The following is a 17,142-nucleotide window of genomic DNA, read 5'->3' as shown; positions in this document are numbered from 1 at the left end:
CTCATCCAAAATATGTTAACAGTGCTATTTATATAATCAATATCCGAATTTCGAAATCATTTTGATGAAATCTTTATTTTAAAATTGAGTTGACTGTTAAAATCACCCGAGAAGAGGGATTATCTCAATGAAAAGTACATAAAATAGCAAACGCACAAGATGGCACTATGCAGCTTTATATTGTTATACAGGATGAACATATAAAATGTTTGGAAAACACTTACTTCGTTCTACAAATGTGTATCTCTTTATATCAAAGATTCTTCTCAAATTATTGAGAGACTTCTCTCAAAAAAAGGAAAATTTGATAACTAAAAAAAATTATGGCATAACCTCTCGTTTTGCATAGATATATATTTACATGGTCACAGAGCTTATTTTCATTGTCAAAACTTAAAAATTTTTAGTGGACTATACCCTTAAGAGTGTACTTCAAAATCAAGCCATGACACATTCACAGTAGACACAATTAATGTTCAGCATGAAACATCACGATTAGTTTAAACGATATTCTAATTTGACTTCGGTTATATCGAATAAATCGATATGTAATACAAATTTATAGGCATCAGTTATTTATTTAGAAGAGTCATCTTCAGAACTGAACCTCTTTCATTAAATTATTCTCAAATACGCTGCAAAATATAAATAATTAATAAAAAAATTCTGTTTCTAGGCGTATACCGTTAATCATTGAAATAATTGATGCAATGTACGATTCATTTTTAGCCTCTTAAAGAATGAAAGTGAAAGAAAAAAATGGAATTCGATATTAAAACAAAGAGTTCGAGTTAAGAAAGAAATGAAAGAAGTTTTATTCTATATTAAAGTTCTTTATATATGAGTTCAAGCTGTCTCAGCAAGAACATTGTAAATTTCTCTGGCAAGGTGGTTAACTGGGAGACCGACAACATTGAAGTAGTCGCCATCGATCTTCTTGATGAGGGACATAGCTCCTGATTGAATACCGTAAGCGCCTGCCTTATCAAGTGGGTCGTCTGAATCAGCGTAAGCTTTGACAGCAGCTTCTGGAAGCTTGTCGAAGATAACTTGTGTTGTTTCTGTGAATGAGAGTGACTTCTTAAGTTTTGGAAATACAACATGAACGCCAGTGATAACTTGGTGTGGACGACCATTGAGTTCGCTGATCATTTGGTAAGCAACTTCATGAGTATGCGGCTTGCCAAGGATCTTTCCATCGATAGCAACAATTGTATCTGCTGTGATTACAATATCAGCATCACCAATACGATTTGCAAGTTCCTCGGCCTTCTTTTGCGATTGAACCTTGACAAAATCTCTTGGATCTGGGAAAGAGAACTTATTGATGGTTGATTCATCAAATTCGGATGGAATAACTTCGAATTTCTTGAAAATTCCTGAAAGAAGTTCACGACGGCGAGGGCTCTGTGAGCCAAGAATGATTTTCATTTTGTCAAGACGGTCAGCAAAAGATGCGAGCATCTCAGTAAAAAAGTGACAAAAATTTTACAATGATTTATGACACTTTTCTTCCTTTCAATCGACTCATGATATTATAACTTTAGCTGTTTTAAATACTGATCATTAGACAATTGTTTGGGTAAAGTAAAACGTCCAGAATTTTACTTTTTAACTCAGAATAGTTCTGAATCCTGGAAAATCATACGAAGCGTTTGAGTTTTTATCACAAATTACTTATTAAATATTTCAATATATCATAACTATTTGTCAACATATGAGAAAAGGAAACCTTTTTCTGTAATGATTGATTTTAGTTGTTCGAATTCACTTCATGAGCTATACTTTAGCTCTAATTTGGATAAAATAAGGCTCTATTGCTGAGAAATCCAATGTTATTTTATGCAATTTTTATAATATTATAATATTCAAGGAGTTCAAAATGTATTAGTATTTGGATTTATATCACAATATAAATATTATCTTTACCAAAATTGATCGCTATAAATTGATAATTGTTGGGAAACGGAACGAAAGTTTAAAAATTGTAAACTTCTGAATTTTAAAATTATCACTTTTTATCGGCGTCAGTTTGAAGGGAAAAAAATTATGAATGTTCAAGATTCGTTCGAAATTAAACACTGGTATATTAAAAAAGCACAATTTAATGGCGACCCAATCATTGAAAAGCTTATGTGCAAAGATATGACTTTTCAACTTGAATTAATGCCAATTGATCACGATCCAGCTAAACCGCTTCAAGCAACACTTCGTTTATGCGGCCGTGTATTTGGTCAGCGTAATATTATCTGTAATTTGAATATTCACTATCCAAATAAGATTCGTCCTTTCATTAATATTCCAATTTGTTACTGTTTTATTACTACAGATCCGATTTACACCGTTAAATCAAAGATTAGCTTCAAGACACTCGAGCGTGGAGGTTGGTTTAACAAAGATACACTCCATATTACTGTAACGCTCGCTCCATCTCCAGAAATGCCAAAATCTATTGGACAGATAAAGAAACCACCGAATTTAAACGACATTATTCGTCGTATTTTATCACCTCATGACGTTAAATGCAGTTCTTTACTTGAAAAAGCAGATATTAATTGGCTTTGCGCAGCATCTTCATCATTACTCTTATCTCAGCCAACTCTTCTTCGCGTTAAAGCTCCAATTTTATGTGTTGCTGACCTTCATGGTAGATATATCGATCTTTTACGTATATTCAAGAAATATGGTTTCCCTGACAAGGTCAACTACTTATTCCTTGGCGATTATGTTGACCGTGGTGAGGATTCTCTCGATATTATCACATTACTTTTAGCTTTAAAGCTTCGTTTTCCAGAGAATTTATACATGCTTCGCGGAAATCACGAGTGCGAATTAATTTCAAGCCAATACGGTTTCAAAGATGAATGCAGACGTAAAGGTGCTCCATATCAACCATTCATGTTACCATTCGATTCCTTACCTTTGGCCGCAATAATCAATGATAAAGTTTTTTGTGTCCACGGCGGACCATCGCCTTCCATGACAAGTCTCGATGATATACAGAACTTCCCAAGGCCAAGAGAACTGCCAAAAGAAGGAATTATCAACGACCTAACATGGGCAGATCCTTCGAGCAAGGTTCAGTTCTACGGCCCGACAATCAGAAATACATCGGTTTCTTACGGTAGAGAGGCTGCAAAGTCTTTCATGGAGACTTTTGGCTTCGAAATGATTTTGAGAGCGCACGAAGTCGTTCCTAACGGCTACAAGTTCCCGTTCGGTGAAGATATGAACGTAGTTACATTGTTCTCGGCTCCAAATTACTACGATGAGAACCTTGGCGCAACAATGGTTTTCGATGAGAACCTTCGTTACGCTATTGACTCGTTTAAGGACTCAACAAAGTCTGAGGCAGCTGAAATAATGGCTACAGACTTCAATGACCAGATACAATTGTAAGAAACTGTTTTTTGATAATTTTTTTTTATTTAGCTTTATATAGTTGCGAATTAAATTTTTATCAACCTATTTTCAATCGCTTATACATTCTACTTTTGAATAAAAATTTGTTTAATTTTCAAAATGAATTTTTTAAAATAAAATTAATTAAAATTAACATAAATTGGTATAAACTACTATGTTGTTATCAGTTTGCTATTGTGTTATTTCTAAATTTTGACTAAAGTGAGTGATTTCCGTAAGTTATGACCTTTAATGTTATTTTTCTATGTTGTTTCACGCCAATTATATGAAATTTGAATTAATGTCGTCTGGGTGTAAGTTCATTCTTAATTTCAGATTGAAATTATTTGAGTGGATGGATAAAAATATTTTTGGATAATACAAACCTCTAAATCTCCATATCCCCAAATTCTTACGAAAAGTGGTTGCGGAGCTCCTTAAGTCCTATCGACATTTTGCAATTCATAGCCTCAAATCATATGAAAGTGATAATCTTGCAATTTTTGGGTAATTTTTAAAAAGATTAAATCAAGAGATTTTAAAGCAACACTAGCTATTATTGCAATTAATTTATTTGATGACTTGTTTGAAATATATGAGAAAAGGATTTTGATATCTCAAAATATTATGGTTAAATAACATACCAAAGATCTAACCTCATCAAAAGTTAATACACACAATAAATATGGAATTGAGAAAATAAAGGATATCAGATTATAAATTTATTGACGAAAATCATAATTCCCCAAAATGATTTGATATCAGGTTCAAACATTCGAATTTTATAAGATATCTTAATGTGCATAAATACCACGTACATGGACTGTAATAGAAACTGAATTACCATTTGAATCAGTGACTGAAGTATGCCTTATTTGATCTCTAACAGTAATTGTTCTACATGCATTATCACTAGAACTAGCATCATTATTCGTAAAATGGAAAGTAGGACCACAACAGCATTCATGGCACCTATCGGCACAACAACAATAATATAAGCATATTAAAATACCCAATCCAAACAAACCACATGGAAATGAAATAGCAACAATCGTACCATTTCTATGTAATTTTGTATAATCTGGTGTTTCATAAAGAATTTTTCTATTGATTTTATTGCCTCCACTATTGAAATAACTAGGTTTAATTAGTTTGCTTATAGAACTGGAATTAGAATGAGAAACGAAAATTTGTATGTCAACATTATTTCTCCTTTCATTTTTATCTTCACAATACAATTCAATAATTAAACTATCTGACCACTGATAAGCTGTAGATTTTTTAGTTAAATTACTCCTCTTTGTTAAATCATAACTATATATAACATTACCAGAGAATTTTGAATCTTTAATAATTTTAGAATAAAAAACTTTTTCAGAAGAGAGAAGTGCGCAATAAGTTTTATTCTTTTCTAAAATGGATGGTAGATATTGATATTGACTTACTGTTGGATTGATAATAAAATCAAGATAATTGCAAGATTTGTTGACTGAAAAAACATGGAATTTAATAATGTACTGTTTACATCGACAGCTAATATTAAACTTAAAATCTTCATGTATAAAATAAACTGTGTTTGCAGTATTGTTATTAATATATGTTTCATTTTGTAAATTTGAATAAACTAAATATATTTCATAATTCTGGTCTTTGAATAAACTTGGGTTAAAATGCATTTCAGTTTGATTTTGATTAACACGTTGTGAATATGATCCAAATGAATCAATTGTTATAGAACAGACTTGTTGAAGAATAAAGAAAAACATGAAATAAATAACTAAAATATTTTTGACATTTTACGACTTTTTTAAAGAGCTCCGTTATGAATGAAAAGTCGTAAAAATTTTGCGCATTGATACTTTAGGCCTGGTGTTTGAGAATATGATTACAGTCAGATGTGCTTGATTATTGCCTTGAATAAAAATTTGAACATTAAAACCATTCAAATCAACACACACAATCTTGATAGACACTTGACACAATTTTTCAAATTTATGAAATATAATTATTTATAATATTATCAAATATATTTCCAAAAAAGATTTCACGAAAATTTTTGCCAAAGTTCTCAATTTTGAATTTATTGTCTTAACAAGCGAGAAACCGCCAGACTGTCAAAAAAAATGCTGCTATTCTTTTGATATAAAGATAAAAGTATGATACTCCTATTAATTTAACAACTAAATCCCTATGAAAATAAAGTTTTTAAATTTATTATTTATTATGCAATTAAAATGAATAAAATGTAAAGTAATTTTAACAGATATACATTTATTGAATGCTTTACAATAAAAGAGATAGATGAAAATTTCATTTTTCATTTAGACTGTAAGTTCGCTAATAACAACTTGAGGGCTGCCTCATCTTCAAATATGTGGAGCTCCATTGGCCATTCTATGCTGTCATTCTGCTCCAAAACCTCTTTTGGTTTCTCAGAAGATAAAATGTAAAGAGAAGGATAATTAATATAGCCTTTTCCATTACACACGTCATGTGGAGCATCTTTGCATGGCATTCTATGGAGCAAATAGTAAAGTTGAAGAGTATCTTTATCTGGCTTTCCTCCAACGCCATTTGCAGGTGTTCCTGCCAATAGTTTCTCTGTATTTGTCTTTTTGACGGCTGTTGCAACTTCCGTTCCTGAAAATACCATCCTCAAAATATCAGATGCGGCTCCTTTAGCTACAATCTCTTTTGTAATATCAGGGTCGAGAGATTTAGCAAATTCTTCATCATCTTTCGGCGATTTGAACTTGTGGAGTGTTAAATAAGCACTTCCTTCGTAATCAGTACATTCTACGACCAAAAATGACTCAGGAATATCACCACTGAAATCTACATTGAATCTAAGTGATGCGCCACGCGAGTTCAGTAGGTTAATAATGCTCACATTCGGAGTTAATCTGACACTTCCATCTCCGCCTGTCACTTTTGTTGCTTCAACAGCTCTTGGTAGAACGAAGTAAGTTGTGAAGCGCTTTGATGCCGTGAATAGTTTTTTGATGGTAGAAGGAACGAATGTGGATATCGGGAATACAATTCCGAAAGAAAATTTCGAAATCGCGGATAATCTCTTGAAAGATTGAGCAGCGCCGAAGTTTATGATGCCACCCATGGAGGCAATTGTACTTCCGATATGTGAAGCGCTAACTGCTGAAATAGTTTTGATTTCACGCTTTGTAAAACAGAAAATTGAATGTGGACAATAATCTGCTGGTAGTTGCATCTTAGAAATTGAAAGAGGAAGTAATATATCGATTTCGTTATCAGCTTTAGCGAAATTATATAAAGCTGGAAGAGATGGAAGAATTATTGAAGAAATATCTGATTTTGTAAGGAAATAAAATGAAGAAGGAGTAAACTGCTTGTCATTTTCGATGTTATCGAAGAGAGGAACTCCATAATGTTGATACAAAACATAAATATTTGTAGAAATTGCCATAACTACGGCTTTTGCATTTTCAGGTAAATTTTCAGTAAATAAATTAAGCATTTCAGTTGAAGTTTCAAGCGGAAAGTCAATATCGAAAATGAAATAGAAAATTTTGTGAATTTCATCAGGATTTGTTTCTTTTTTAATTGATTGCGATATATATTTTGCTGTTGGATTGCATATTGGACATTCCATTGTTTTATCTTCTGTAGGAAACATCAAACATTCGCATTTTTTACATCTTTTCCATTCATAAGTTTCTGAGGAAACATTGCTCGGAATATTTGAAGTTTGGAGGCATCCAAATACTTCTTTACTGTCCTCTGGAGGAAAATACTCTGTGTTGAATCGAAAAGTCATTATGAAATGAAAAATGACAATTTGACAAAAAATATTAAAAGGGTCTGATTTATTATTTAAGGGAGATCATTTTTGATTTTAATGGAGCAAGCTTCTCTGAATGATCTAGGACAAGCAATTATTAACTTATCAAAAAGTAATCACTTTTATGCACAGATTGTAGATTCGTCACTGCAAAGTATTAAAGCTTTCATCGTTCCAGGTCAAAATTTTGATCAAGTACCAAATCCAAGTGATCCAAAGAATTTACCACCACAAATAAGTCAGGCACAGACAATACAGCCAATGATGCAACCAGTTCAAGGTCCAATTTATGGACAAAATTTACTTGCACCAATGATGGGAAATCAACCTTACATGGCAGCTGCAACTGGAAATATCCCTTTTTTATATCATCAGCAGCAATAATATACAATTATTTAATTCAAACACAAGATTTACACATTCTTTAACGGCTTTTATTACACTCACAATTTCTTTATAGATTTGATCCCAAAAAAATCTATAATTCATAGAAATTTAGAATTATTTTTTATGCCTTTATTTTTTTATATATCTATTATCATGTAATAGTGATGTATATGGTCATAACATATACTTTGTTTTGTTATATTGTAAATTAGCGATTAATAAATTTTTATTGTTAAAAACAACAAATAAATATGTTTGATGGAATACAATTCCGCCTAATTTTAGCGATCTAAAGTGTATTTGAATCTTTAACTAGAATACATGAATTTTCAAACATAAAATTAATAAAATATTCTGAAATATATTAAATTTGGTAAATCAGAGTATGAAAAGATGTATAAACGTGCATGTTTAATGTGTTGCTATCGATATTAAGTATTGTCTAACACATTTTGCAATTGTATTCTTTTGTCACATTCTAAATGAACTGTATTTTGAAGTTTTTCTATTTCAGCCTGCTTCTGCGACAGTATTGCTGTGAGTTCTTTAATTTGGTTTTCGAATGGTTCAATAAATTGCGAAAATTCATCCATTGGATCTGATTTCCCGGATTTAACCCTAGATATTTGTGATCTTAGCGATTCAATTGAATTCTTGATTGTATTTTGCTGATCAGTGAGTTCTTTAATTTCTCGAGTCAAATTATTACTTTTCTCTGTAAGTTCTTTAATTTGTTGATGAAGTTTCTCGTTTTCTTCACGTAATTTTTGAGCTTGTTCAGAATTAGATTGTTTTTGCAATGATTTGTATTTATCTGCAAATTGATGCTGCAAATCAAGAATTTCTTGATTTCTTTGCAAGCTTAGTTGTTGAATTTTATTTCGAAGTTTTTCATTTTCTTCTTTCAAAGACATTGATAAGAATCAATTTACAAAAATGGAAACCATAGCGATAAATTATCATCTTTATAGCAAAAATTTGATAGATAAGATAGCTTTAATAGGTGTTTACGAATTAATTATTAAAATATATTTATTTATCATAGATTTTATATGGTTTAAAAGTCAGTTATATTGTATTTCGAGAGTGAAAATACTTAGTTATTTATTATACTAACATTTTAATAGTTACTGCTCTGGAGCGGCAGCATCTTCTTGTGCAGCGTCTGCATTGAATAATGGTTCTAGTTTTTGCATTTCAGATAAAATCTGTGCGTCAAATGCGGCATCATCTGGTTCTGTTTTCATTCTATTAGCGATTCCTTCAAGTTTGACACCAATTTCTGCAAGTGATGAAGCAGTTTTAGCTCTTAATGTAGATGCTTCGCAATAGGAAGCAGCCAAGATAGAAACAAAGCGCTGCTGGTAGTCTTTGTATTTTTGAATGAATTCATTTTGGGAACTTTGAGCAATTGAGCTTGCTGATCTTTCAGCTTCAACGGCAGACTGATGCTCAGCTTCAGCGCGAGCGATTTGAGCAGCAGATGCGTTAGATTTTTGCAAATCATTTAATGCCTTTTCAGTTTTAGCAACTTTTGCAGCTGCTTCTTTAGCATGCTTTAGAATCTTTTGGTTTGCAACTTTCGTTGGTTGAAATTCCGCACGAAGTCCTGTCAAATCTTGAAGATTGCCATAGACAGATTCAGTAGATTTAACATTTTCTGCAATGGTAGCTGTAATTTGCTGTGAGCATTTATAAATTTCGGCCATTTTGGGCAAAAGAGAAGAATCTAATGTTCTTGACCATAATTCAAGTGGATGGCTCAAAGCTTTTGACATCTGTTTGGAGTATGCCTGGTCAGCTTCCTGACAAGCCTTATTTGCGCGCTTCAAATCGAAAAACTCACCGAACTCGGGTTTGGCAAAGAGAAACATCAATAAAAAATTTTGATAAAATGTCAATCTAATGGTTTACAAAAAAATATCAGAAATGATTTTGATCCAATTCAAATAGAACAATTATAAATTTCCGTTTGAAAATAATCAATCAGCTCATATTGTAAAATTTACTAGGATTTTGAAATTCGGATGAAATCATTTCCGTTATATCTCGTAATTGAGTTGTAAAATGATAGGAATAGTATGTTTTGTTGAGATGCAAAGTTAAATTCAATCAGCCAAGAGAAGGAGATAAAATAAATAGACAAGACTGTAATGTAATCTCATTTGAAGTTTTTTTGGATTTAGAGGTGAAATAAATTGACGTATTGCACCAGTATGTTATAATAGGTCGATTTATAATAAAATAATTATTATAATAAATTTGATTTTCAGTGACGGCGCTACGCGCCTTTTAGCATTCTGGGCACGTAAGTGCCCAGAATGCAAGCTTGAGAAATTTGAAACGAAGTTTCAAATTTCTGCCTTGCTGTTAGGTAAAAAGATTTTTTTGGGGAAATTGAATGTGAAAATAAAACTTAGTTTTTTTTGTGAGATATGGATTTTTTAGAAGATATTAGAGATCTAAGTCTCAATTTATAAAAAATTTTAAAATTGAGAGGAATTTTAATGATATGATTTTATTAGATATTTGGATTTTTTAGAAGATTTTAGAGATGTCAGTCTCAATTTTTAAAAAAGCGGTTAATGTGTCGCGAGCTTGAAGTCTAAAATGGCAAATACTGAACTTTTTTAAATTTTGATTGGATAAATAAATTATACATTATATTAGCATTCTAAAACAATTATTAAAATCAAGTTTAGGAAAACTGAAATTTCATGAAAAGTGACAAAAAGTGCCAAATTGCCAGTATATGAGATTTTAATGTTACCAGAACACACATACCATATATTGTCTAATATTCATAATATAAATGAATTTTATTGACATCAATAAATTTGAATCATGGAGTTGATAAATGTTAATAAGTTGATACTAATTTACATACAAATGTGAATCAAGATATATTAAAATTATCGAGTTTTAATTTTTGAGTTTTGAATCTCCCGAATTTCCCATACAAACATATATTAATTTTATAAAATATAGAAATAAAATCAGATTCTACAATGCTTTTTGAAATGTGTCCAGGTGTTTGTATATATATACACGTTCATTTCTATCGGCGCGCGGAGCGCGCCGATAGAAATGAATGACAAGGCTGTCATGCACCAGTGTGTTATAACAGATCGATTTTATTTGAAATTTCATAAATTAATAATTATAATAAATTTGATATTCAGAGACGGCGCTACGCGCCTTTTAGCATTCTGGGCACTTACGTGCCCAGAATGCAAGATTGAGAAATTTGAAACTTCGTTTCAAATTTCTGCCTTGCTGTTAGGAAAAAAGAAAGTCAGTACAAAAAAAATTTTGAAATTGAGAATAAAAATAATATTGTGAGTTTTTGTGATATATGGATTTTTTAGAAGATTTTAGAGATTGAAGTCTCAATTTATAAAATTTTTTAAATTGAGAGGAATTTTAATAATATTATTTTATTTGATATTTGGATTTTTTAGAAGATTTTAGAGATGTCAATCTCAATTTAAAAAAATTTACAAAAAATGATCGTAAAATAATCGTTTTTGTTCAAATCCTTTTCATTTCGGGAAATTGAAGTTAAATATCAAGGAGGTGGTCTATGCATATGTTAAATCAAATCATTAAAAAGTGTTTTGATGACCTTTTTCTAACCGCAAATTGTCACTTTTTGATGTTTTAAAATTATTATATATCCTATATGCATTCAAGATGCAAATCAATATTAAAACTCCAAAATCGATTTTTGAGAGAATCAAATTTATCACATCTCATCGTTGTTCCGAATTAATATTTTATTTGTAATGTACATATTATCACAATTATATTTATCATATTAAAATTCAAAAAGAATTTTTGAGTTTCAGATCTTCCTAATTTCCCATATAAATATATGTTTATTTTATTAAAAATAGAATGTCCAATTATTGATAAAAATCGATCCGCTTTTCTACCGGTCAAGCTGTATATATAGAACCCATCCATGTAAACCTCGATGTCACTTTTGCGGCCTCGCTCCGCTCGACCGCAAAAGTGACATCGAGGTTTACATGATGGACAATATCTTAGAAGATAGAAAACAACGATCCACTATCACTTAGTAGCCATAAACATATCATAAAAACTTCATAAAGATATTAAATTTAGAAATTTTTCAAAAATTTGCTTTGAGTATATTAATTAATATATTTAAATTAAAAATCATTTATATTCAAGCATAAAATAATAAAAAACGTGAATGATTACTCTTTTCCTTATTCAAATTTTCCAATCATTTCTAGAATCTTTGTATGATTTTCGGATGGTATACAACCACGCTGTGTTCTAGAACCATAACTTGAAGAACCTGGTGACGTATCGCCGAATTTACTCGTAATAGTATAATGTGCATCTTCTGCCGTTAATGTTTGTTTGTTATTAAGTTTTGCAGCATCTGCTGATAATGTTACAATTGTATCAATGAAGTCATCTGCAATATCTAATATTAAAGATTCAGCTAATGGGTCTATTGAAGCCGACGGATCAATTTTATGAAGTAGATCTGTAATGGTATACTCTCTAGCTATATCCGGTTTCACATCAATTAAATGCGGGATGTAGCGTCGAGCCATTTCTTGATCCTGAGGGGTATTCATCTGTTTAGGATCTAAACCTTGTCACTTTTCTTTTTTTACAAAGTAGGAAAAAATGTTTGTTTCTTTATTATTACGATGATTAAACGAAAACAAAGCACCAAATTGCATAAAATGCTTTGTATCCAAATACACACTATATATTTTCTTTATCGCACATTAGTCTAGCATTTTTGGGAAAATATTTTATTTCTTATCTCTTATTATCACTCTCTTGGGAGCATTCTTTTTATTAATCGAATAAACAAAATGAGACAATTAAAATATATATTGCTGATCCTTCCATTTTATGCTCATGAGAATTAGATTCAAATCAATATAATAAAAGTATGAAAAGAATATAATTTGAGTTACATGATTTTTATCGATTAATCTTCAGCATATTATTTACATTGAAATACTTAACATATTACAAAATATCGAAATACCGAATATCGATCTGAATTCTTTTGACATATTTCTATTATTGCATTGAACTCTTTATTGTACATATCAGTCAGCTTAAACATTGAAGCCTTACAATAGAATCCGATGATTCAGAAGAATATCAAAATAATTAGCATGAATTTTAGTAAAGATATCAACACCCACTTGGGTGAAAATCAAGCCCGTAAAGTAGATTGTCCGAAAATAGAATATGATAACTTTCTAAATTTTTTTTGAATTGTGGCCGTTTAAAAATGAGTGAAGGCGATCAAAAGAAGGCGCTAATCGAAAAAATAATAAAACAACGTAATGAAATTAGTCGTATTAAAGAAGTAGGTAATCGTGATTTTGATATTTTGAAGAAGAAACTTGCTGAAGCTCGAGATCAGAAACAAAAATTAATAGATCATGATTACAGCATTCTGGAAGGCATAGAAAATGAAAAAGCAAAGAAAGTTTTACAATTAGCAAAAGATACTGAAAAATTATCCGAAGAACATGATTTATTAGTAAAGCAAAATAAGAAAAGCGTTGATAGCAAGAAAGGAATTGAAGATGGAATGATAACATTTGAAGACACAATTAAAAATCAACTCGGATTATCAAGTACAAACGAAATTGTGCCAAAATTGAAATCCTTAAAAGAATTGCCTAAAAAGAAATTTGAATTGCAGCGCAAGCTAGCAGAGATGAATGATGACACTCAAAATGATATAGCAATCGAAAATGGACCCAACGAAAAAGTTCGTCAAGAAATGAGAGCAGAATTAGAATCATTAGCAAGAAATTCAAGAAGTTCAAATCCAGAATTATCACACTTACTTGCAGCTTTGCATAATACTCTATTTCGAATTAATGGCAATCCAAATGAAGAGTATTTCGAAGCCCATGCAAGGAGTGTTGTATATCAATCGCGTGCTTATGGAAAATCTGTTCAAACAACAGATCAATTACCTGTTCGCGAGACGAAGAATAATCCTCCAAATCCCCGTAATTTTTAATTTTGTAAATATTTTATAATGTTTTGATCTATTCTCTTTATGTGTAGTGATTTTATTGTTTTTTGATGCTTAATCATGAGTGTAAATTATGGCAAATAATTAAAGACATATTTTAATAGTATGTTTAGTGAAAAATTATGATGTTTTTGCCGATAGATAGATCCGCAAATGGAAAACATATACAGATTCTCATTCTGGACGAAGGCGATCGAAAGTAACTTTCAGGCGCTTGTAGTATTTCTTTCCATTCTCATCAATAAGAATAGCTCTGAGGTAATGCTCGACGACCAACTTTGAGGCTTTGAATGATTCGTAAGGATAAAGATCAAGATCGCCAAGGAAGAAGCGGATTGGAATGTGATCGCCACGGCATGGGGCGCCATCCATGATCTCGATTGTCTTTAATTCGGTCTTCTTCTTGATGTAAGCCTCGTCACTTGAATAATTTTCAACTCTGTAGAAAGTAAGAGACATATGAACGATACGCAGTTTAATGAGAATGAAATAAACTGCTCCGACAACTGCCTCTTTGATATCGTATTGGGACTTTGGAAAGACGAATTCGATATGGAGAATGTTTCTGATACCAACTTCATTGTGAATTGACTTCTCTTTAACTCTATCGTCAAACTTGACGACATCGAATGGCTGTTCAACCTTCTGATCAATCATTCTGTGAGTAACTAAGACTTGAATATAATAAAGAGCATTAACAGCAGTGCCTTTGTAAGTTGAGCATGGGAAATCTACAGCATCAAAAACGAAGTCGTTTTTGATTGGAGTCTTAAGATCACCAGGAGGGACGAGTTCTTGACGCTTGACAAAGAAACGGCTAAGTGTTTCGCCATCGGGACGCCTGTACTCACCAACAAGAAGAAGAATTATACCCTTATGTGAAACAAATTTGCCTGGGGGAGGTAAAATTTCAAGTTTGCCAGTAACTTTATCTTTTGCAGTATAAACTGGATTTGATGTTTTAAGAATATTGGTTGCGTAATCTTTGAGCTTGGGATTCTCATCAATTTTAATAGTGATTACTGGGTCTGGGGTAAATAAACCAAACATATTCTCCAAGTGTCACTTTTTAAAATAAAAAAAAGTTACTCGAAAAACTGAAGGACTTATTTTTTATGAACATATGGATTTATTTTTTTGTGCACGAATAATAACTAAACTTCATTCCTGCTCGAAATTTGGAACGGCGATTGAAAAGTTTATTTGACAATGTCAAAAAAGAATTCTGAATGAATAAATATAAATACTGGAATATAGTGTGTATATATGCATCTACAAGCATTATTATCTATATTATTTGACAAAAGGAAAAGAAATCATTTAATTTTTAATCTATTTTTCTCTAGGATTTATGATTTTGAAGTGATTCCACTCTAATTGATTGATAATTGATAGTTTGCGAATAATTCCTTTCACTTGGTGCAAATATCAATAAAAGAGATGAACATGAAAAAAATTACTCTTCATTATGCATAAAGAAATAGCCGAACTTCTTATTGCACATGGTGCAAATGTCAAATAAAAAAGAAAAGATGGAAAATGAGAAAGAGAAAATATTTAATATCTAATGTTAATTTCTTGGAACTATGATTGTCTTAAAAGATTAAACGTTTCATTGTTCCCCGATAATGTTGCATAATGAAGTGCATTATGCTTAAAGTTATCTCGAATTTTTGTATCAGCTCCACTCGACAAAAGAAGACTTACAATTTCAATTGATCCTCTTTCGGCAGCATTCATAAGCGCTGTTTTGCCATTTCGATCTTTTGCATTAATATTAGCTTTATTTAATATAAGAAGCACTGCAACTTCTTTATTAGAATATTCTGCAGCCACAATAAGAGGAGTTTTATTATCCACATCTCTTGCATCGACAAGTGCCCCATGCGAAATAAGTATTTCTGCTGTTTCTTCAGAGTTATATGCAGCAGCATAATGAAGAGCTGATGAATTGTTATAATCTTTTGCATTAACATCTGCACCATGTGAAATCAAAAGTTCTGCAATTGCAAAATCATCTTGTTGTGCTGCATTAAGAAGAGCTGATTTTCCAGTATCATCTACCGCATTGACATTAGCACCATAAGATATTAGTAATGCTGCAGCATCTTTATTATCATATCGTGTTGTACAGTGGAGAACAGAATTCTTATTTCTATCACTTGCATTACAATCAGCACCATGCTTAATCAGAAATTCCATTAATTCTACATAGTTATTAGTCGCTGCGTTATGAAGTGCTGTCAAACCATCAGAATCTCGTGAATTAATATCTGCTCCATAAGATAACAGTATTTCTGCTGATCTATTATTAGTTAATCCTGTATTGATAATTGCTGTCTTTCCATTGCAATCTGATGCATTAATATCTACTCCAAATGAAATAAAATCCTCAACTAATGAAGGAAGATAAAAGAGAGGAGAATTTATAAAGCAATCCATCAATTTTTTGTCATATCCAAATAAATAAGATATGCATATAAATTAGCCCATGCTGCACAAGGAAAGAGATTCAATTCGAGGTGATATTGATTGATCAAAAATGTTAAAAAATCAGTATTATGTGAAACAATAACAAAAAACATGCTTTCATCATTTGGTGTTTGAAATTTCAAGCATTCACCCATAATTTCTGGAACACCAGATAGGAATGAAAAGTTAAGACACGTTGGTGTGATTTGCATATTATATTCTGATCTTAAATATTTAAAGCATTTAACAGCACCTTGATAACTACATATTTCTAATAATGAATATTGTTCAAAACCAGTAGCATTCGGATATAAATCACTTCTTAAGGTTTTGTTCTTATCAAAATTGGAATTCTGTATGAATGATATAAATGACTGGAGGTCATCTTTCATAATTGCCGAATAAACTGTGTTTTCTGGGTGAACTTCAAGAGAATAATTTTCAATTTCGTATTTTTTAAAAAGTTTTTTGTCATGCACTCTTATATTTAGATTATATTCTTTATAAAAGAAATATTTCAATGCATTATCAAAGTTGGAATCTGGTTTTATATGATAATCTTCATAAATCATTTTGAAAATTGACCAGTAAGATGCTAAATATCGATTATTATATAGGTACATGTTGTTAATTAGATTGTATACATTAATTGGTGAATAAATATTTGTATCCAGGAAAGTTGTTTTCAAATTTTGATAAATTTGTTTAATTTCTTCTTCATTTTTTGTTCTGATCTGCATAAAAGGCGTTAGAACATCTTGGTAGAACTTATATTTTTCCATTAACATTTTGTAGAATGTATGGATGTCTTTGTTTTGAGACATTTAGAAAAAAAAATTTTCATAAATTTTACAACTTTTCAATTGATTCTATCGGTGCGTCCTGATAGAATTAAGACACTGTACAAGTTGAATGACAATTCAATTTGTTTTGTTAGCCTAAATAATTGTTGGAAGTTTATATCTTCACACTCTAGATCGTCGGACTTTATTTGACACATTCTAACAAA

At 31.1% G+C, this 17,142-nt stretch overlaps 10 protein-coding genes across 10 annotated transcripts, besides 2 other annotated features; 3 read left to right on the top strand and 7 right to left on the bottom strand.

The window, feature by feature from the left end:
• Window positions 1-419: part of a mobile genetic element that runs on past the window's edge.
• Window positions 398-419: a terminal%2Cinverted (terminal inverted repeat of Kolobok-1_TV transposon ID:TVAGG3_0227900).
• A 336-nt stretch (window positions 420-755) lies between these two features.
• TVAGG3_0227890 (nucleoside-triphosphate diphosphatase protein) lies at window positions 756-1,485 on the bottom strand (the record flags this gene model as incomplete). Its single annotated transcript, XM_001324472.2, has 1 exon — window positions 847-1,464. One exon carries the CDS (start codon window positions 1,462-1,464, stop codon window positions 847-849), a length of 618 nt encoding a protein of 205 aa, XP_001324507.1.
• Window positions 1,486-2,031: 546 nt separating this feature from the next.
• TVAGG3_0227880 (phosphoprotein phosphatase protein) lies at window positions 2,032-3,889 on the top strand (the record flags this gene model as incomplete). Its single annotated transcript, XM_001324471.2, has 1 exon — window positions 2,050-3,399. The coding sequence occupies one exon, from the start codon at window positions 2,050-2,052 to the stop codon at window positions 3,397-3,399; it is 1,350 nt and encodes a 449-aa protein (XP_001324506.1).
• Window positions 3,890-5,662: 1,773 nt separating this feature from the next.
• TVAGG3_0227870 (uncharacterized protein) lies at window positions 5,663-7,195 on the bottom strand (the record flags this gene model as incomplete). The annotated part of the gene is made up of 1 exon (XM_001324470.2): window positions 5,720-7,195. One exon carries the CDS (start codon window positions 7,193-7,195, stop codon window positions 5,720-5,722), a length of 1,476 nt encoding a protein of 491 aa, XP_001324505.1.
• Window positions 7,196-7,276: 81 nt separating this feature from the next.
• On the top strand, window positions 7,277-7,603 carry TVAGG3_0227860 (uncharacterized protein; the record flags this gene model as incomplete). The annotated part of the gene is made up of 1 exon (XM_001324469.1): window positions 7,277-7,603. One exon carries the CDS (start codon window positions 7,277-7,279, stop codon window positions 7,601-7,603), a length of 327 nt encoding a protein of 108 aa, XP_001324504.1.
• A 434-nt stretch (window positions 7,604-8,037) lies between these two features.
• On the bottom strand, window positions 8,038-8,520 carry TVAGG3_0227850 (uncharacterized protein; the record flags this gene model as incomplete). Its single annotated transcript, XM_001324468.1, has 1 exon — window positions 8,038-8,520. The coding sequence occupies one exon, from the start codon at window positions 8,518-8,520 to the stop codon at window positions 8,038-8,040; it is 483 nt and encodes a 160-aa protein (XP_001324503.1).
• Window positions 8,521-8,605: 85 nt separating this feature from the next.
• On the bottom strand, window positions 8,606-9,507 carry TVAGG3_0227840 (uncharacterized protein; the record flags this gene model as incomplete). The annotated part of the gene is made up of 1 exon (XM_001324467.1): window positions 8,734-9,480. One exon carries the CDS (start codon window positions 9,478-9,480, stop codon window positions 8,734-8,736), a length of 747 nt encoding a protein of 248 aa, XP_001324502.1.
• A 2,137-nt stretch (window positions 9,508-11,644) lies between these two features.
• On the bottom strand, window positions 11,645-12,243 carry TVAGG3_0227830 (TAF12 domain-containing protein; the record flags this gene model as incomplete). Its single annotated transcript, XM_001324466.1, has 1 exon — window positions 11,842-12,222. The coding sequence occupies one exon, from the start codon at window positions 12,220-12,222 to the stop codon at window positions 11,842-11,844; it is 381 nt and encodes a 126-aa protein (XP_001324501.1).
• A 656-nt stretch (window positions 12,244-12,899) lies between these two features.
• TVAGG3_0227820 (uncharacterized protein) lies at window positions 12,900-13,646 on the top strand (the record flags this gene model as incomplete). The annotated part of the gene is made up of 1 exon (XM_001324465.1): window positions 12,900-13,646. One exon carries the CDS (start codon window positions 12,900-12,902, stop codon window positions 13,644-13,646), a length of 747 nt encoding a protein of 248 aa, XP_001324500.1.
• A 98-nt stretch (window positions 13,647-13,744) lies between these two features.
• Window positions 13,745-14,718, bottom strand: TVAGG3_0227810 (retrograde transport, endosome to Golgi; the record flags this gene model as incomplete). The annotated part of the gene is made up of 1 exon (XM_001324464.2): window positions 13,836-14,711. The coding sequence occupies one exon, from the start codon at window positions 14,709-14,711 to the stop codon at window positions 13,836-13,838; it is 876 nt and encodes a 291-aa protein (XP_001324499.1).
• A 491-nt stretch (window positions 14,719-15,209) lies between these two features.
• TVAGG3_0227800 (myotrophin family) lies at window positions 15,210-16,948 on the bottom strand (the record flags this gene model as incomplete). Its single annotated transcript, XM_001324463.1, has 1 exon — window positions 15,246-16,103. The coding sequence occupies one exon, from the start codon at window positions 16,101-16,103 to the stop codon at window positions 15,246-15,248; it is 858 nt and encodes a 285-aa protein (XP_001324498.1).
• Window positions 16,949-17,142: the final 194 nt, after the last annotated feature.

The sequence above is a fragment of the Trichomonas vaginalis genome, chromosome IV, assembly GCF_026262505.1.
Source record: "Trichomonas vaginalis G3 chromosome IV, whole genome shotgun sequence".
NCBI classification, from domain to species: Eukaryota; Parabasalia; order Trichomonadida; family Trichomonadidae; genus Trichomonas; species Trichomonas vaginalis.
Note: the sequence above shows the minus strand (reverse complement) of the source record. Positions and strands in the feature narration are given on the sequence as shown.